A 21138-nucleotide genomic window follows, 5' to 3' on the forward strand; every position below is an offset into this window, starting at 1 on the left:
GTTGATCAGATGGAAGGTTTCTAGGTAGTTTAAGAGTTGGTGGTTAATTGATTTCTCCATTACTTTAAAAAGAGTAGAAGTAATTGCAATGGGACAATAATTGGATGGGAGGGACTTGTCACCCTTTTTAGGAACTGGCTGGATATGAGCAAATTTCCAAGCAGAAGGAAAAACACCTTTGGAATAAGAAAGTGAAAAAAGGCAGCAAAGAACAGGAGTAGATTCAGAAGCACAGGTTTTGAGAACAAGTGGAGAAATACCATCAGGACTTGGAGCTTTCTTAGCATCAAGATTCGTCAAAATCCTTCTGACATCCTTTTGATGGAAGACCCCAGGAGGCATTGAATGGAGCAGGCTGGGGATGGTGGAAGGTGTTTTACCAAGATCATTAATACATGAGTTGGAAGAAAAATGGGATGCTAGCAGTCAGCTTTATCCTTGGCTGAAGTGACAACAGGACCATCTAGTTTGACAGAGGTGGGAGCAGAGATGGGTAAAAGTTGCGGCCAATAGCTTTTGCAAGAGACCAGAATGCTCGGTTACCATTAGGACAAGAAGCAAGTTTTCTGCTCTTAGCCCGTTCGAAATCTAGTTTGGGTTGATTAATAACTGCTTTACAATTTTTGCGAGCTTTGGTGTAGGCAGAAAATGAAACTGAAGAATTGGAAACAAGCCAATTATGATATTCAACATTCTTCTCTTGAACAGCTTTAGCACATTTATTGGAAAACCAAGGTTTAGATAAAGGACGAGATTTTAAAGCGGAATGTGGAATAAAGGATTCCATTCCTACAAGATTAATTTCACTGACACGATCTGAGCAAATGTTGACATTTGCTCAGATCGTGTTTTAGGATAGTGTTCTTGCATTCTCCATACTGTATTGTGATGACAACTGTCACACATTGACTTGCTGTTGACCCCATATGAAGTGCTGCACCTTTCACTCACCATGAACCATCCACCTTGCATAATCCTTTATGGTTCTATCAGCGGGTGGTGGTTTGACCTTCTTCGTATCGTTCTTTGTTCACCTTAACCAGAGTGGGCCATAAGGAACTGGCAAGACATGCCGTTTTTGATATGCAAGCGCTCCCAATTGTGCCCTTTTGAAACTCCGTGATATCTTTACTATGTCCTATAACTTTATCACTTTGACTTGGACGAACAGATGCAGATTACCACTGCTCTAGCATACGAAGCTGTTCAGGTCTTTATAATTTGAGCTATTTGGCATAGTCCATTACAAATGGGGGTAGGTCACAATTCAGTGATCACTGTGTGCGTGCGTACAATAAACTCTCGTTATGAACCTTTGAAAAGGCTGTCCCCAAACAGCACTAAAAGTGGGAAATTGTAAGCAGGTTCTCCCTTCCCCACCTTTTGGAGATTATTTTTCATTTTAAGCATGTTAACATATATGTGTAATGTGTCTGTTGTCTTCACCTTGTTTGTCTGTCTCTCCATCTGCATACAATAACTTGACTCCTAATGAATGGATTTTCATAAAATTTTATATTTACCTATTTTAAAAAACTTTGTTGAGTGATTCCAAACTTTATTAAAATCATGCCACTAGAAATTCAGCAGTTATTTCTTTGTCTATCAGCTACATGTAATAGTTGGATTCCCAGTGAATGGATTTTTATGAAATTTTTTACTTAGCTCTGTTAAAATGATGTAGAGTAATCCCAAATTCTGTTTAAGTCAGACCAATAGAAATCTGGCAATTACTGTCTTTTATCTGTTCATCTGCTTGTAATAACTTGACTGCCACTGGATGGATTTTCATGGAATTTTATGTTTTGCTGGTTTTAAATCATTTATTGGTGAATAGCAGTCATATTCTTCACTGACTGCTATCAGTTCACCAGTAATCTGGAAAGAACAGGTTTTCAAGGACTTCCAAAGATATACGATTGTTGGTATACATTTACTAGGTGCTGCAGCAGAGAGGATGACTGCTGTTGTTTAGTGTCCAAAAACCAGTCCCCCATTTTAGTCTTTAACAAGGGGGGGAGAATTCCGAGAAAACAACTGTAAAGAGATACATCTACATCTGAGTGGATTATTAAGTTTAATTTCACCAAATAGCAGAACAATTAACACCTGCATTTTATGTGAGAACACTGCATGGGATCCTGCATTCTGTAAATGGATACAAAGAATGGATACAGGTCTTATTTTATTTTATTTATTTGTTTTTTTTATGTAAACCCCAAACATGAGAGGTATTAGAACCTATAGTACTTAGTACTGTGCTTGGGTTGGAGGGTGAGAAGATGAAAGAAGATATTTGTTGACATTAGACTTGAACTTCCGTAGACTGTAATTTTCAGGAAATACGTATGAAGGAAGGTTGTTCCAGAAAACGGCAGTTGAATGAATAAACAAGGAAGATGAAAAGTTGGTTCTGTGAGTTTGAAGTTGGACAGGAAATGGATGCTGGCTGGTGGTGGCACGTGTTCGGACTGTTTTGAAAGAGAGAGCGGAAATTATAGAAGCCAGTTCAGAAGAACAGTGCCCATGGAAGTATCTGTAGAAGAGGCATGCAGCAGAAACAGTACGTCTATGAGAGAGCGAGTGGAGAGACTCTGTTAGAGATGAATCATTAATTAACCAAACTGCCCTCTTCTGAATGGAATCAAGAACAATATTCTTGATTCCATTCAGAAGAGGGAATTGTTCTTGATTCCATTCACAATTGTTCTTGATTCCATTCACAATATTCCATGGCAGGGCGGATTTTCAGTTTATACAGAGTGAGCAGCTGTTTGGAAGAAAAGTAACGCCGAGAGCAAAAGAGAAAACCAAGTTTTTTAGATGCAGAGGAAGCAATATTTGTAATGTGCTTGTGCCAAGAGAGATTAGAAGTCAGGGTAATCCCCAAAAGAGAGAGATCATTTTGCCTAGAAATCGGATTGTCACTAAAGATAAGCAGAAGCAGAAGAATCCTTTTTGCGAGATATAAGACAAGACTGAGTTTCAGTCAATGGAAGAAGGTCATTGATATTCAAGAGGAAAAGAGTGGGGGAAAGAACTGAACCTTGGGGGACACCAGCATTAGTGGAGAAGTTAGAAGACAGAGAGCCATCTACCATCAACCTCAGTGAGCAATCAGAGAGAAAACTGGATAACCAATTACAAAAAACAGATGGCAAACCATAAGATGAAAGTTTGTTTAGAAGACCTTTATGCCAAACACGATCAAAAGCCTTTGAGATGTCAAGAGCAACTACAGTCTGTCCTCGTATAGCACGATAGTTGTGTTCCTAGAAACTCTCGTGCAATGCAAAATCGTGCAATATAAACAACAGGCCCTATGAGAAAAGTAGGGTTAGGTGCCGACCACCCAAGATTGAACACACATTTGGAACCAAAACATTACCAAACACAATAAATAATCGAGTAATTTTAATCGTTATAAAATACTTACGTATTTTATAACGATTAAAATACGTAATAAAAAATACAATATATTTTTTATTATAATATAATAAATAATTTATTTATTTATTATAATATAATAAATTATATAATAAAAAATATTTATTTTTTATTATATTATAATAAAGTATTTTTAGTATTTTTTAATACTAAAAAAGTATTTTTTACGAATAAAATACGTATTTTATACGTAAAAAAATTATTTAAAATAAAATAGTCGTAATAAAATACTTACGTATTTTATAATACGTAAGTATAAATTATAATACGTAAGTCGTAATAAAATCCTTACGTATTTTATTACGACTATTACGTAATAAAATATTGCTAATGCTTTTGCTTCTATCGTAAGCAAACTTGTTTTTTGTTTGATTTTTAGCATTAGCATTTAGCATTAGTAGAGGCATTTGATGCAAGAAAGCAAGCTTATGCAGAATCAGCCAAAAAAAAAAAAAAAAAAAAACCCACTTCCACTTCACCCCTCTGTTCGTTCAAAATACCTGTCCAGCTGAGCCTTAAACTTATTTAGGCTATCAACCTCCACCACAAGGGATGGCAGTCTGTTCCACCAACCAACCACCCGCTGGCTAAAGGCAAATTTCCGCACGTCTATCCTACATCTGTCTTTCCTCAATTTGAATTTATGCCCTCTCAGGTGATTTTTCTGAGCTAGAGGAAGAATCCCATCAGCATTGAGCATGCTTAAACCATTCAAGGCTTTATACACCTCTATCAGATCACCTCGTTGGTGCCTAGTCTCCAGACACTGTAATTTGCAAAACTTAAGCCTTTCTTCGTAAGAGCACCCCTTTGTTCCATTCACTAATCTTGTTGCCCTTCTCTGTACTCGTTCCAGCAGCTCTACATCCTTCTTGAAATGAGGCCTCCATTTTCTATCCAAACAGGTGACAGCCGTTCCATCCCTTCCAATTCTTGTGTCTTAATCTAATGGATTTTAATTACACTTTGAGTTGTTCCCGCTATGAAAGTTGTTTTTATTTTCTCCGCATTCTTTGTAATTCTCGGCGTTGCCTCATTTAGGTCTGCAGCACGTGTAATATCACACGGTCTTTCATTTCGGTCAAAGCGTTTCACAATTTCATATTTTTTTCTCTATCGACAGAGGCGGACTGGCCATAAGCCTTACCCGGGAAATCCCGGTGGGCCAGAGGCCGGTGTGATTTTGGCCATAAACCGTAGTATGAGGCCACTATAAATTTTCCCGGGTAAGAATTTTTGACCCAGTCCGCCTTTGTTTATCGATATTGCTTTTTTTTTTTTTTTTTTTTCTCTGAATCTGCAGTGTCTTCACCAGGACGCTTCCTTTTCACACCTTTTAAGTATTTTACTAATTTTTAGGGAATAAAGCACAATTACAAAATGAGGAGGCACGCTTGATACACATAAACAAAGCTGCGCGCTGGTAGCAACTGAATAAACAACACCGTAAAGGCCGAGATACACTATTAACACCCCATATTTTACTAAAGCACATTTCTGGGGGTTACTACCATAAAACAATAAAAACAATTTCCAGTTTTGTTTCTGCTAGTGGAATCTGTTATAAACTGGTAGTAAACTCCATCTAATTGCATTTGCGATTATACCGATAGCTGGAATTGTGTTGGTTTTTACGTTATTATGGTGAAATGTGTTTCCCCTTCACTGATATAAAACACATAAATACATTTTCAGAATCTTCTTCATTCCTATCGTGTTGCGTTCTGTTGGGGTGATTCCGCGTTCGACTGCCATTTCTTGTAAACACAAAGGCGAATCGTGCATAAGCGAATTCGGTTCGTGTTATATAAGATAACGTTCCCCTATTTATAAATCGTGTATGATCGAATTCGTGTAATGTAAACACGTGTTATACGAGGACCGACTGTACTTGTGTTTTTTCCCGAACTTTTCCATTGAATTTGTCCATAAATGTGTAATATAAGAAGAATATCACCAGTGGAATTAACACTGACGGAATCCATACTGCCGATCGTTGATCAGACCGAAGGTTTCTAGGTAGTTTAAGAGTTGGCGTTTAATTGATTTCTCCATTACTTTAGAAAGAATAGAAGTAATTGCAATGGGACGATAATTGGATGGGAGGGATTTGTCACCATTTTTAGGAACTGGCTGGATATGAGCAAATTTCCGAGCAGAAGGAAAAAACACCTTTGGAATAAGAAAGTGAAAAAAGGCGGCAAAGAATAGGAGTAAGTTCGGGAGCACAGGTTTTGAGAACAAGTGGAGAAATACCATCGGGACCTGGAGCTTTCTTAGCATCAAGATTCCTCAAAATCCTTCTGACATCCTTTTGACTGAAGACCACAGGAGGCATTGACTGGAGCGTGTTGGGAATGATGGGAGATGTTTTACCAAGATCATTAATACATGAGTTGGAAGATAAATGGGATGCTGTCACGTCAGCTTTATCCTTGGCTGAACTGACAACAGAGCCATCTGGTTTGAACAGAGGTGGGAGCAGAGATGGGTAAAAGTTGCAGCCAATAGCTTTGGCAAGAGACCAGAATGCTCGGATACCATTAGGGCAAGGAGCAAGTTTTCTACTCTTAGACTGTTCAAACTCTACTTTGGACTGATTAATAACTGCTTTACAATTGTTGTGAGCTTTGGTGTAGGCAGAAAATGAAACTGAAGAATTAGAAACAAGCCAATTATGATATGCAACATTCTTCTCTTGAACAGCCTTAGCACATTTATTGGAAAACCAAGGTTTAGATAAAGGATGAGATTTTAAAGTGGAGTATTGGGATAAAGGATTCCATTCCTGCAAGAATAATTTCACCGACACATCTGAGCAAACGTTGACATCAGAAGTTTTGAAACAGTAGTCCTACCAAGGAAAAGAAGAAAATAAATGTCGCAGGTCATCCCATTTTGCATTCTTTTAATACCAAACAACACGAGGTTGGGAATAGCCATGAAATAAAGGTTCCATCGGAGAAGAGACAATCACCAAGTTGTGATCTGAAGTGCCTAAAGGACCTCTGACTTCGACCGTGTACTTAGAAGGGTTGTTTGTGAGAAAAAGATCGAGCGTATTGGCTGTATGATTAGGATTGTCCTGTATTCTTGTAGGTAAATGAACAATCTGTGCAAGGTCATTAGTAATTGCAAAAGCCTCTGCATCTCGACCAGCTGGTTCGGTGTGACTAGAAAACGGAATACTCCTAAAAACCAAATAACAAACAAACAAACAACAACCACCTTTGAGGCAAAAGGAATCATACAGCGAATAATTTGGGCATCTGAGATGGGCAGTAGCTGAATCAACCGATAACTGAGATTCTGTCAGAAAAATGAAATGGGATTTGTCAGACTGCAAGTGGAAATGGACATCGTTGAGATTAGAATTGAGACCACGTATATTTGTGAAATGAATTAGGAAGTGCTTGGGAGGTTTAGATCTTTTCGCAGATAAGCTTGCCCTATTAGTTTGACAATTCATGGTGTATTCAATAGTAAGAAAAAGTGGGTGGGACATCCTGTATGAAGTAATGAACTTTTTTGATATGGCGCACACATGGTAAGAATATACCCAGATCCTTGACATAACGTGGCCTCAACAATGCTCCCTGCATACACACTACTCGGACTCCCTCCAGTCACTATCTGGCAGAGTAGAGGTAGCAAGATTATACACTAGCTGATCCGGAAGCCTCCTAGAGAGTCACCAATAGGTTTGGTCCAGTGTACTAACTAGTGGCCGGCCTGCGAACAACATTTTAGAGCTGTACCCTTGAAATGTAAGGAATATTGGATCTCGCCATGATGTTCATCATAACCTCAAAGTCATCAATCATATTGCATGATGGAAGAGATGGGGAAGGGTTGACCGGAACTTAGCTCTAGAGACTAAACATGGGTTCCACCACTTCAAGCCTCCAATAAGCAAAGTGGTAGTATTGCACCGGTTGATGAGAGTCATCTACCACCTAGTACTGCCTGGTAACATAGAGGGGCGGCGTTCCTCCATGTGGTGTGGGCGCCACACCTCAACACCTGCTTACGTTGGTTTACACCTGGGTGGTCACCCACCATATACTTGTGCATGGAGGTTATACCCAGGATTACCAACAGTTATGGTTTAGTGAGTACCGATTTTCACTTTTCACTACTCTTGGAAGAGTACACATGTGGAGAAAATCACTCGAGGCACTGGGATTGTCTTGTGTACTTTTAATACATGGAGATGTAATGGTGTGGGGACATGGTTTAGCAGCATACCTTTGCTCACTTGAACCCCCCCCCCCCCAGGATTGCATTGCAAATGTCAGAACATATTTGAATCTTATTGCAAATCAAGCATACTGGTATTGTCTGTTTACTTTGTGGACAAGTTGCTTTCAAGATCACAGTGCAGCCATTTACCATGCCAGCTTTAAAGAGTGTGTTGAAGAATACAAGTAAGACTTTGAACATCTTCCTTGGCCAATATAATCGGTGAATCACAATCCCATTGTTCATCAGGTGGATGAACTGAAAAGGTATGCTTTACAGCATAATCCTCTGTCCACGTCACTCCAGGTATAGTGCACAGTTTTTAATGATCAGTATTTCTCATGTTACTTTTCAACACTTTGTTCACTCTGTGTCCTGTGGTACAATATCAGTGATTCAACAAATAGCAGTTCAACGCACTAGGCTGCCATAGAGGATGTCATGTGGTGTCTGGGTATCATATATTGGTGGTGGTATGTATTGTTATTGTTGTTTTGATTGGTCCTCTTAGGAACCAGGAAAAAGAGATGCAAGGAAGCTTCTTGCTGTTTCTCATCCTTATATCTCCCTGGGGGCAAGAGGCTATCTTCAGTCCAACTTGTAGAAACAGAAAGAGGGGGGATATATTGAGTTGGGGGAGGAAATAAAGCAGTGGAAATGAAGGGAAGGAAGTGAGGGGGACTTCCTGCTGAATTCTACTTCTAAATAATTAAGGATCAACAGAGAAATTAGGAGGAGATAATGATTGGGGGAGAAAACAGATGCAGAAGAAATGGAGAGGAGGGAGAGGGCAGAGAGCTTCTCCTAGTTTCCTAAGACCAGAAGGGCATAGCCAAAGCTGGCAGAATCCTACATATGATGAATGAGGGTTTAGCCACAGAAAGACACATGCACACATATACACACACATAATACAGAACAAATAAGATCTCACTCTACATCTACCTGTGGATGCATCATTTGGGCCAGCAAAAATCACCCTAAGAGGTTAGGGTCAGTCAGAATCTAAAGCTACGTTACTAGCTTGACCAAGTCCAGAAGGGATATGGCCAGAGCCAGTAGATCCCATCCTCCAATGTGTAGGGGTCAGTCATATGCAAACAGACACACAAAAAACAGGGGGAGGATTTCAAACTGTAAACTGGAACCCAGGCAGCATGAGCATTAATGGTTAAACAAAGAAGTTCAAGGCTGTTGCAGAAGGAGACATCTACAAAAAAAGGTATGGGCCAAAAAGAGTCTGTTTTAAGGAATTGTAACATTTTTCCACAAGGAGAGGATGAATAGTCAGAAGAAGATAAGTAAGAAAATTAGACCATCAAAACTGTGGTGCAGGCCCATGGTTTTGATGAATAGTTTTAGCACACAGAGCTCTTGGAGCAACCTGAAACTATCCTTCTAGAAACTTGGTGGAATTTGATTTTAGCAATGAGAAATTGGTTGGAGAAGTAATTGTGAATTCTGTTGAGATGGACAGTCGGGCTGTTTGATGCTTCTGATAATACTAGGCTACCAAGTGGAATCAACTGTGCCCTGGAAATTGATAAAATCTTCAAACATACTTGTTGGTAAGATGCTTCACAATATCTAGGACTGAAGTGATTTAAAAAACTATATTTTTGCTCTTTTTGAAGCTAAATTGCTATTCAGATGGCAAATAGTGAACTGCATAGTGATTGGCAATTCTGGAGGCATGCACTTTTTCAAAGACTTTACCCTAGAGCAGAGGTTCCCAACCACCAGTACGCAAGATGTGAGCTACCAGTATGCTGGCTGTGAATGAAACTACCCGCAATTTCCCTCATGGGAGAGTAAACTTTTTAAATGTTAATATCTTACTAAAGCCAAACTTCTTTTTATTTTTCACAGTTCATATCTATGTGAGTATTTCAGTCTTTCTTCTTGGAAAATATACTTCTTTTCTTTCTTGTACTTCTTAATCCATATAACTTTATCTCTTTATCTCCCCCCCCCCCTTTTTTTCCTTCTTATTTTATACGGTCAGTCTTCCTTCAGAAGTTGGTTAGTGAACATTAAAAATAATGTTTGCAGTTGTAGTGATTTTCACAGGTAATTTATAAATTGTATATTCTTAATTAATAAATATGTTTTTTTGTTTTTAGTAAGAATAGCTAGGTTTTGCTTACCTAATTATTTATGTGACTTTTCAAAACAGACTTATGTACTCATTAATTAACACACTAGTACATCATAAGATACCAATATGGTTGACCAGTACGCAGGCTTATAAAGGTTGGGAACATCTGCTCTAGAGTATTAACAAAAAAAAAAAAAAAAAAAAACCCACTTCAATACACCTTCTGAACCAGTAGTGTGACACATTATATTGCATGGTGCATTTGTGAATCACAAACACGTGGCTGCCATGTATCACAGATTTGTGGTACCTGGTGTGCTAACTTATGACTATTGGGGACATGGTGAATTAGTAAACGTAATTTTATTAAGATTGCTTTCTTTTAATACTTTTAACACTGAATATCTCAGATACAAGAGATTGCATTTTAGTTGTAGCATTGTCAATGATTTTCCTGTTATATAGTCAACTTGACCAATAAAATGGAATAGAAAGAAGTACCAATTACGAAATGTATGTATAACTTAAAATTTTAATGTAATTTCTAAATGAAATGGCTCTGCTAGAAAAAAAACAGGACTATTTGGTGACACCTTATTCAAAATTGGGGCACCTGCCCACCCTACCTTATCCAAGATGAACAATGGGTCTATATATTTGTGGTTAGATGGGGAGTTTGTTGGGATTTTTCATCAGACAGTGTGTTTAAGTGAGACAGTATTCCTGGGATACAGAAAGATTCCTTCAGACAAGCAAGAATTAATAAGTCCAGTTAAAGTGGAGAGTTTCTTGAGGCAGAGTCTTTTTATGGCTTCTACTTCAATTAGATCAAATCCTTATAAATTTGTCCTGGTCATTTCCTTTCCTTGAGTGTGGAAATGACATCACTAATTGTTTTTTGTTTAATCTTGGATTGCTCCTCTGCATCTGGTGAGAAGGTTTCTGGATTGGTTTGAGCTATTATTTGTTAGAGGATTCCCAGGAGTGAATTCTCTACTCACTGAGGAATGAAAATGTGGATAGAGTTCTCTGAATCTCTTCACAGATGAGTTTCAGACAGTTTTGTAAATGACATCTCCCTGTGAGCTGTAAATGACATCTCCCTTCACTGATGAACACTCTGACCCTGTGAGTCAGTGTTCATCAGTGAAGACAAGGGTTTGCCAAGAAGCTTTCTTTTGAGAATAGATTTCTTTGTGTACTGTTTCTGATTTTGGACATATTTCTGTATGAGGGACTTCCACAGGTGGCCAGCCAAGTTGCATATGCTGAAATTCCTTGGGCTCTTATAAGTTGGAGCTACAGATTATCAGTTGATAGAGCTCCAGAGGATACATGATGAAAGTTTCTCATTGGCATTGCTTTATCAGAGCTTCTGCAAGAGAAGCCTGAACAATAATGGGCTTAAAGAAAATGAAAAGGATGACTGTTCTATTATAAAAGAGACATGATTCAACTGGAATATTCTATTTATATTATATTCAGCAGTTTACAGGATCATTCCTACCACACCAATGCAGTCTGTATGACTGTTTGTATTCTGTCAGTACCATTGTCCATGTGTCATGTGTTGAATAAGGGAATAATTGTTAATTATTATTAACATAAATATTATTTATTGTGCTTGCATATTGTTCTTAGGAGTATAAAATGGCCTTTTTTCAGTGGTTGATAGCCATCCTATTCTTCACTCATTTCAATTGTTACTCCTGGAGCATATTGCTATGTGCCGTTTGGTTATGGGGAACAAGACATTGGCCATTCAAGAGGTATGTATGTTTTTAAACATACTTTCAGATATTTTAAAGAAGTTTAAAGTGTTAATATATTCTCTGCTGAAAATGTATAAATACTCTATTAAATTACTGTTTTCATTGCTTAATCGGCGCCTCCGTAGTCAGGTGGGCAGGAGCAGCAGGGCGTAGCACACGCTTCTTGATTAGACCGGGGTTTGAGCCCATGACCACCAAATACTGAGGATGTAGAAAGGTCAGGGAATGACCACCACATATCCCGGAGCAATATGGCCTTAGTTGGTAATGCTCCTAAAAACCAAATAACAAACAAACAACAAACATTGCTTAATTACACATCAGCATGCATTACCATATCTCTGATTTGGTGAAATAAGAATAAAATTAGACAAATCATACTGACATATCAGATACATTATCTTGAAATATCAGATACAATAAATTATTTAATTTGATTAACTTAGCACATACTATTTTATTTCTTGAAGTTTTTAGTGCCTTAGGATGTCTTGGAATGCATGTATTAAAATTTCTCATATTACATATGCCTACAGTAGTTTTGAGTTTGGCTAATTATTATATGTATGTGCTTTAGTAATTCATGTACACCGAGTTTAAAGGTGGCATCTATTTTACTTCATGTGCAGATTTTTTTCAAAGTGTCATACTCTTCTTTTTTTTAATGTTTCTAAATAAAATATGTAAAAAACATTATATTGTTTATTATTACAAGAGGTTAGTGATCACCAATTTACTGATTTTTCTAGTATAGTCACTGAGAACTTTCCAGAATGTTGAGAATGCATAGTGCAAGATGGCATTAGTATACAGCAGGAGTGGCCTACTTAATTTGTGATGCTATCTACATTTTTTGCTTCAAAATGTGCCGTGATCTACCATCTCAAAACTTACATTGCACAAATCGAGGGATGACTGTATATTTAAAATATGTCGTGATCAACCGAAATTAAATCTGCGATCGACTCGTTGACCACCCCTGGTATACAGCATTGAGCACAAAAGTTACATCACACCTTAAAGTTTATTTTATTAGTTATTTTCTATACATTTGAAATTATGTCATCTGAAGATATTTCAACACGTTAATATGCTATTGCATCATGCTCAATGAGCAGTGAGCATGATGCTATTGCATCATGCTCACTGCTCATTTGAAAACTGTGTTCATAGATACTTCTTGCTATTATACTTTCTATTCGTCAGTGATATGGTATACAAGCAGTTAACTCAAGATAGTTAAGTGTAGTTATTGCTCTTGAATAAAGAGCTTTTATAGTCTATATTTTGGAAAAAGATTGGCTGTAATCAGTCTTCTGTGCCTAGAATTCTTAAAAAGAAAGGTGAGACTGGAAATATCAAAAGAAAATCTGGAACAGCCCTGAAATGGATTAGAACTTTAGGATGTTTAAAACATTTAAGCTTCCATGATCACATGGAGACTTAGCTGTTTTAAACATTGTCCTATGTGCTGGAGTTTATATTGAAAGCATATTAATCTCATAAGCTGCTACTGAATAAATTCAAGATTCAGAAGTGCATTTTCTGGCCTAAAGAACATGCTAATTGGACAATTGAGTGGTGAGATCTGTAATCTCTGATGAGTCCAATTTTAACCTCCATGGATCAGATAGAAACTCTGTAATTTTGCTGAGTCTATACCAGACATGAACTATGTTTGGCATACTCAGCAAAACTTATCACCTGACTGCACTGACTCAACAGTGAGGTTTCCATTGAGCCAAGTGTTTTGAGCATGCATAACAAGAGCAAAGGAGTGAGCAGGTTATACTGTGAATGGTAATGTTCATGGTGATTTCTGTAAAGAAATTTTAACTCAAAAGTGGTCATGCCCCGAATCATAACAAACACAGTTGCATTGCACTTGACAGGTGCAAAATTAATTTTTTATTTCTGAAAAATTTTTCAGATTTTTTAGAATTCTGCTTAGAGTAATGCTTGACAATCTTTTTTTTTTTTTTTTTTTTTAATGAAAACCCCAAACAAAAGAGGTATTAGAACCTATAGTACTTAGTACCATGCTTGGGTTGGAGGTTGAGAAGACGAGAGAAGATATTTGTTGACATTAGACTTGAACTTCTGTAGACAGTAATTTTCAGGAAATACGTATGAAGGAAGGTTGTTCCAGAAAACAGCAGTTAAATGAATTTACTGTGCAACTTCAAACTGTGAAGTTGCACAGTAAATGGATGTCAGCTGGTGGCGGCAAGTGTTCGGACTGTTTTGAAAGAGAGAGAGTGGGAATTATAGAAGCCAATTCAGAAGAACAGTGCCCATGAAAGTATCTGTAGAAAAGGCATGCAGCGGAAACAGTACATCTATGAGGCAAAAAGTAGAAAGACTCTGAGAGATGAGTCTTTCCATGAGTTAGGTTAATTAATGAGTCATTAATTAACCATTAATTAATTAGGTTAATTAATGAGTCATTAATTAACCTAACTGCCCTCTTCTGGATGGAATCTAGAACCCTGAGGGTGGTTTTGGGAGGAACCACTCCAGCTATGGGAACAATATTCCATGGTAGGGCAGATTTGCGAGTTGTACAGAGTGAACAGCTGTTTGGAAGAAAAGTAACGCAGAGAGCAAAAGAGAAAACCAAGTTTTTTAGACGCAGAGGAAGCAATATTTGTAATGTGCTTGTGCAAGAGAGATTAGAAGGTAGGGTAATCCCCAAAGAGATATATCAACTTGCCTAGAAATCGGAGTGTCACCAAAGATAAGCATAGGAGCAGAAGAATCCTTTTTGCGAGATATAAGACAAGATTGAGTTTTAGATTTCAACTAAGTTGTCTTTGCCCCACTGGAGAATTACCTGGAGATCGGCATTTAAGAAATTGGTAGCGGATGTTCGAGAAGTTGAAGCTGATTGAGCAGGGCAAGGTTTCTCAAAACGGAAAGTGGAATGCAATGTGCTATCATCAGCAAAACTATGGATAGGATTTCTGTTCAATGGAAGAAAGTCATTAATATACAAGAGGAAAAGAGTGGGGGAAAGTACTGAATCTTGGGGGACACTAGCATTACTGGAGAAGTTAGAAGACAGAGAGCCATCTATCATCACCCTCATTGAGCGTTCAGAGAGAAAACTTGATAACCAATTACAAAAAACAGTTGGCAAACCATAAGATGAAAGCTTGTTTAGAAGACCTTTATGCCAAACACGATCGAAAGCCTTTAAGATGTCAAGAGCAACTGCTTCTGTTTCATGGAACTTTTCCATTGAATTTGTCCATAAGTGGGTAACATAAATGATCTTGGTAAAACACCACAAGCCAGAATATCAGCAGTGGATCAACACTGACGGAATCCATACTGGCAATCGTTGATCAGACGAAAGGTTTCTAGGTAGTTTAAGAGTTGGATGTTAATTGATTTCTCTATTACTTTAGAAAGAGTAGAAGTAATTGCAATGGGATGATAATTGGATGGGAGGGATTTTGTCACCCTTTTTAGGAACTGGCTGGATATGAGCAAATTTCCAAGCAGAAGGAAAAACACCTTTGGAATAAGAAAGTCAAAAAAGGCAGCAAAGAACAGGAGCACAGGTTTTGAGAACAAGTGGAGAAATACCTTCAGGACCTGGAGCTTTCTTAGCATCAAGATTCATCAACATCCTTCTGACATCCGTTTGGCAGAATACCACAAGAGGCATTGTAAGGAGCGTGTTGGGAATGGTGGGAGGTGTTTTACCAAGATCATTAATACATGAGTTAGAAGAAAAATGGAATGCTTACAGGTCATCTTTATCCTTGGCTGAAATGACAACAGAACCATCTGGTTTTGACAGAGGTGGGAGCAGAGATGGGTAAAAGTTGCGGCCAATAGCTTTGGCAAGAGACCAGAATGCTCGGCTACCGTTAGGTGAAGAAGCAAGTTTTCTACTCTTAGCCTGTCCAGAATCTAGTTTGGACTGATTAATGACTGCTTTACAATTGTTGCGAGCTTTGGTGTAGGCAGAAAATGAAACTGAAGAATTGGAAACAAGCCAATTACGGTATGCAACATTCTTCTCTTGAACAGCCTTATCACATTTATTGGAAAACCAAGATTTAGATAAAGGATGAGATTTTAAAGTGTAGTGTGGGATAAAGGATTCCATTCGTACAAGAATAATTTCACTGACACGATCTGAGCAAATGTTGACATCAGAAGTTTTGAAACAGTAATCCGACCAAGGAAACGAAGAAAAGAAAAGAAATCTCGCAGGTCATCCCATTTTGCATTCTTGTAATGCCAGACAATATGAGGTTGGGAATAGCCATGAGATAAAGGCTCCATTGGTGAAGAGACAATCACCGAGTTGTGATCTGAGTTGCCTAAATGACCACTCATTTCAACCATGCACTTAGAAGGGTTGTTTGTGAGAAAAAGATCAAACATTTTGGCTGTATGGTTAGGATTGTCTATAGGTAAATGAACAATCTGTGCAAGTTCATTTGTAATTGCGAAAGCCTCAGCATCTCGACCAGCTGGGTCGGTGTGACTAGAAAATGGAAGCCAGCTGGAGTTGTGAACATTAAAGTCCCCAAGGAAAATCACCTCACTGTTAGGAAAGTTATGCTTGTGAATGGATTGCATTAATTATCATATGTAATTTTTTATTTTTTTAATGAGAAATATAATTTTTTTTTTACATAATTTTTACTGAAATAAAACTTTTAATTCTGCTCAAAATAAAAAAAGAAAGTTATAAATATGAAATTATTAGTCCATTCCATTCTACAATTGATAAAATCATTAGGGATGCAAAATTTAAAAATTGCATATACACATGTATTTCTATTTATATATCATTATAATCAGAAATATGTGTGCAGAAATATATAAATATTAATAAACACACCACTGCCCTACCATTAATATCTCAGCAAGCACTTGCATATCTACAAAAAACTTGTATTTACAGGAAAGCTAATAATATGTGATGAAATCTATACGACAGCCTCTAGTCTTCGTGGAACAGAACCCTTAAAAGTGGCCACCGGTTCATCTCTGTTTTTTGGTCATGCTTTCTTTACACACACACTCAGTGATCCAGTTCATTCCAGAGGTTCCTTATACAATTCAGGTCAGGGGCCCTGGGCTGATGAGTCCAACTTTTTGACACATATCCCAAAACCAGCCTATCACAATGCAAGCAGTATGACATGAAGCATTGTTCTACTGATGCAAGTATGAACCTTCCCCAGTATGCTGCTGCAACATCCAGGATGTCTAGATAGACCTCAGCATTCATGGTTTTGTTCAAAACAACAATAGCCTGAGAACTGCATAGCTGTCAAACTGGTAAACCACATACTGTGATTTGTTACTCCAAAGCACAACTTTCCATTGGGCTATAGTCCAAGAATGGCAGTCCTTACATTAAACTACTTGGCATTTGTCGGGATGATTAATGGCCTATAGACAGTTGCACAACTGGTAACTCATGTCATGCAGTGTCCTGCACACTGTACTGTTGTTGACACATGTCCCACTGGTCTCACTGAAGGCCTTTTTTGTGCTGTGGTGTTGATGTTCCAAGTGGACAATTCTTTGCAGTGCTCTCTATCACATTCCATCAGCCGTAGAGGTTTTTCAGGTCTTTTTAAGATGGTTTCAGCACCATCTGCTTCCACTGCAGATCACATCCCCAGCCGCTGACCCAGGGATCTGTAATGCCATTGAAATGTTTTGCAAGCAAATTCTTAATGTGACACCCTATTATCATTCTGTGCTGGAAGTCTGTTAACTGCATCAATTGCGGCATCTTGCATTCACAACTGTACTATGTCTCCTTGAAGGCCTGTGAACATATTTATAGTTGTCTGAAATGGTTCTTGGAGTGACCATTTACCAGTGGAGGGCTATCTGAATTTTAATGGTAGGGCAGCATGTGTATATAAATATATATATACAGTATTTGTATGTATATGTGACATATAGATAAACTTCATTACAACATGGTGTTTGGGTTAGAGGTCTGCACGGACCTAAATTTTTTATTTTTATCCAGCCAGAGCCCAAAGTCTAGATGGTCCGGCCTGAGCCTGAATTTTTTTTCTTCAAAGAACCGATTTTCATTCCACCCTGATTGAAAATTTTTATATAAATGAAATCGCTAACATTACTTTGAAGTTTCATAATAATAAAAAAATAAACTTTCAGATTCAAAATTCAATATTAATAATTATATAACAATAATAATTATCCAAAATAATTATCGATATTAATTATATAAAAAAGAAACTGTAATAAACTTTCAATATACCATATTTAATATAATTCCAAAACGAATATCGATATCCACCTCTACTTAAATTAAAAAATTATAACTGATTCTCACTGTATGAATGATGTGCAAGCATTTCCCTTACCTGTATTTCTAAATTATTGGTCAGTTACAAGTCAATGATCTTAGAATTGAAAATAGGTCAACCCAAAATCTCAGATTTAGTAGAACTAGGGATTAACGGTATCACACTTTTAATAAATCCTGTATACTGTATACATACAACTAAAAAAAAGGAACCCATTGCCAGGAAGCATAATGACTCATATTCCATTGATGTTATGTAAATTGCAACTATGCCCACTTAAGGGTAAAGGCTACTTTACTGAGCAAAAATACAGACCAGGTCATTTCCACGAAAGAGTACAAATTTTTGTGAATTTTGGAGATATTGGTGGAGTACACCTCATTGGTCAATTAAAAGTGTCAACAGACAACTAATACATACACATTTTTTCTAAAAAAACTTTTAAGAATTTAAATGCACAACAAAACATATATGTAGGAAATAGTCCGAAATGTTTGGAAACAATTCATTACGATTATTTGTACCTGAACTGAGCCCGAACATCATTCGTGTTACCCGACCCAAACATCCTTCTTGTTACCTGGCCCATGCAGACCACTAGTTTGGATCTATTACATTGCCATTCTAATGGCTTCCATAAATAACTTATATCTGTATAAGTGTATTGTGTCTGTTAGAAGTATGTGTTCAAGGACCAATTTGCATGTTATGTGGGAAAACCCTGCTCTCCCCAGCTGAGATTGTCTATGGTCTCAATTGTAGAGGACTTTAGAGAGAGAGAGAGGGGGGGGTATGAGCTAGATTTCTGTTGACAGTTGCAGAATTTCTCCATTTCAGTTTTTCATCCGTCATCAGTATTTTTTTCTTGAACTTTGTGATCTCAATGAGGTTATCCAACAGTCACTTTTGCTAGGATTTCTGCATCACATATGTGGTTGAATGTCTATAAAATCATCTTGTATGGTAAGACTTTCTTCAAAAAGATAGTCTCATTGTGACACCTTGTGTTATCAGTATCTTCATATGGATTCATTTCAGAACTAGGGAAAATATATTTATTTATTTGCTATCAGTCAGAAGTACAAAGCAGTAAGTCATGCCAATACAAATTGAGCTAGGAGACTCAGGTTTGGCGAAGACAGGTTGGTCAAAGTACACTCCAGTAGAGACCAAGCACGAATGTGACATATTGGAGACAGTGACAAGCAACAGCCATAAGGGTTTACATAGACAATGATAATAAAATAAGCAAAGTAACAATAAAATAATTTATAATAAAAATATAGTATCAAGAAAAGCATAAGAAAAAAACATTAAAATAAAATGTAAGTTATCATTTAATGTAAGTATACCACACATGATTAATATGTAAAAAGAAAGGATTATAGTGGATGGAGGGAGGATGGGATGTAACAGGTAGCCAGGAAGATAAAGAAGCAAATAAGGAGGCATAAAGGGCTGTGGCAATACAAAGGTGAGGGCAGTGGACGAGGCCTATGGGGAACTGGAAAGGAAAGAGGGAGATAGGCAACTGATGAGAATAGCCATGACGAGAGATAAGGCATCGAAGGACTTCTCATCAATAAAACATAAAAGATGAGAGGGGAGTGGTTATACAGCACCACCCGGAGAAGGTTAAGGAAAGGTGGAAAGACTATTTTAAGAAGCTATTAAATGAGGAAAACCCAAGAGCACTATGTGAGGATGGAGTAATGAATGTGAGAGTAGTGGAAGGCATAAGCAGGAAAGAAGTGGAAAGCGCACTCAGAAAAATGAAGAGAGGGAAAGCAGTAGGTGCTGATCAGATACCAGTAGAGGTATGGAGTAGTTTGGAAGAAGAAGGGATCGATATCCGATGGGAATTGATGGAAAAACTGTGGCAGCAGGAGAGGATACCTGATGAGTGGAGGGGAAAGTATACTTATGCCAATCTTTAAAGGAAAGGGTGATGTGTAGGAATGTGGGAACTACAGGGGAATAAAGTTAATATCTCATTCGATGAAGATCTGGGAAAGAATTGTGGAAGAAAGGTTAAGGCAGGAGACGGAAATAGGAGAGGAACAGTTTGGTTTCATGCCGGGAAGAGGAGCAACAGATGCAGTCTTTGCTTTAAGGCAGGTGATGGAAAGATACAGGGAGATGCAAGTAGAGTTGCACATGGTGTTTATAGACTTGGAAAAAGCATGATAGAGTGCCCAGACAAGAGGTATGGAGATGTATAAGGGAGAAGGGTACATCGGAAAAGTACGTAAGGCTAAAAGTACGTACGGAAAAGTATGTGAAGGATATGTATGAGGGAGTGGTGACTCAGGTTAAGAGCAGTGTAGGTATGACTGAGGGGTTCTCTGTAGAAGTTGGACTGCACCAGGGATCAGCTCTTAGCCCATATCTGTTTGATCTGGTAATGGATGAGTAGAGCACCATGGAGTATGCTGTTTGTGGATGATATTGTACTGTGCGAATCATCCCAAGGAAAGGCAGAGAAGAAATTGGAGGAATGGAAGAAAATGTTGGAAGATAGAGGCATAAGGATAAGTGAACAAAGACAATATATGGTATTGAATGGAGAAGTTGAGAGTTCTAAAACACTGCAGGAGGAAAAGCTACCATCTGTTTTGAAATTTAAGTATCTGGGATTGATCGTTGAGAGGGATGGAGGATTGAGTGCAGAAATACAGCACAGAGTGCAATGTGGATGGCTGAACTGGAGAAAGATGAGTGGGGTGCTGTGTGATAAGAAAATTAATTGTAGAATGAAGGGAAAAGTGTATAAAACTGTGGTTCGACCCGCACTGATGTACAGTGCTGAGACATGGGTGATTACAAGAGCCCAGGAGAAGAAGATGGAAGTGGCGGAGATGAGGATGCTAAGATGGATGTGTGGTGTGACGAGGAAGGACAGGTTAAGAAATGACTACATTAGAAGTATGGTTAAGGTGGAGCCTCTGAGTAAAAAAATACAGGAAGCTAGGTTGAGGTGGCTTGGTCATGTGGAACGAAGAAGTGAGGAGTGATGTAGGGAAGAGGTGTGAAAAGCTGGAGGTGATAGGGAAGGGGAAGGGGGGAGACCTAAGCTGAGATGGAAGAGGATTTGAAAGAGAGAGGATGGAGGAGAGAGGAAGCTCTGGTTAGAAAGGAATGGAGGAAGAGAATTAAGGAAGGGAATGCCGACCCCATATGAACGTGGGAAGAAGGCGAGGACAAAGAAGAAGAAGGTAGTGGGTGGAGGGAGAGAAAGGGTGCAATGCATTGGTGTTTT

At 38.1% G+C, this 21138-nt stretch overlaps 1 protein-coding gene across 1 annotated transcript in view; it reads left to right on the forward strand.

Moving 5' to 3' along the window:
* Positions 1–21138, forward strand: part of Mau2 (Mau2 sister chromatid cohesion factor) — a 289027-nt gene that overhangs the window by 166243 nt on the left and 101646 nt on the right. Inside the window, exon 10 of the mRNA XM_090380613.1 lies at positions 11453–11556. Within this exon, the coding sequence (XP_090236739.1) occupies positions 11453–11556 (104 nt within the window). The remainder of the gene's footprint in view (positions 1–11452; positions 11557–21138) is intronic.

The sequence above is a fragment of the Mastigoproctus giganteus genome, chromosome 9 (genome assembly GCF_048544385.1).
Source record: "Mastigoproctus giganteus isolate SK-2022 chromosome 9, ASM4854438v1, whole genome shotgun sequence".
NCBI lineage: Eukaryota > Metazoa > Arthropoda > Arachnida > Uropygi > Thelyphonidae > Mastigoproctus > Mastigoproctus giganteus.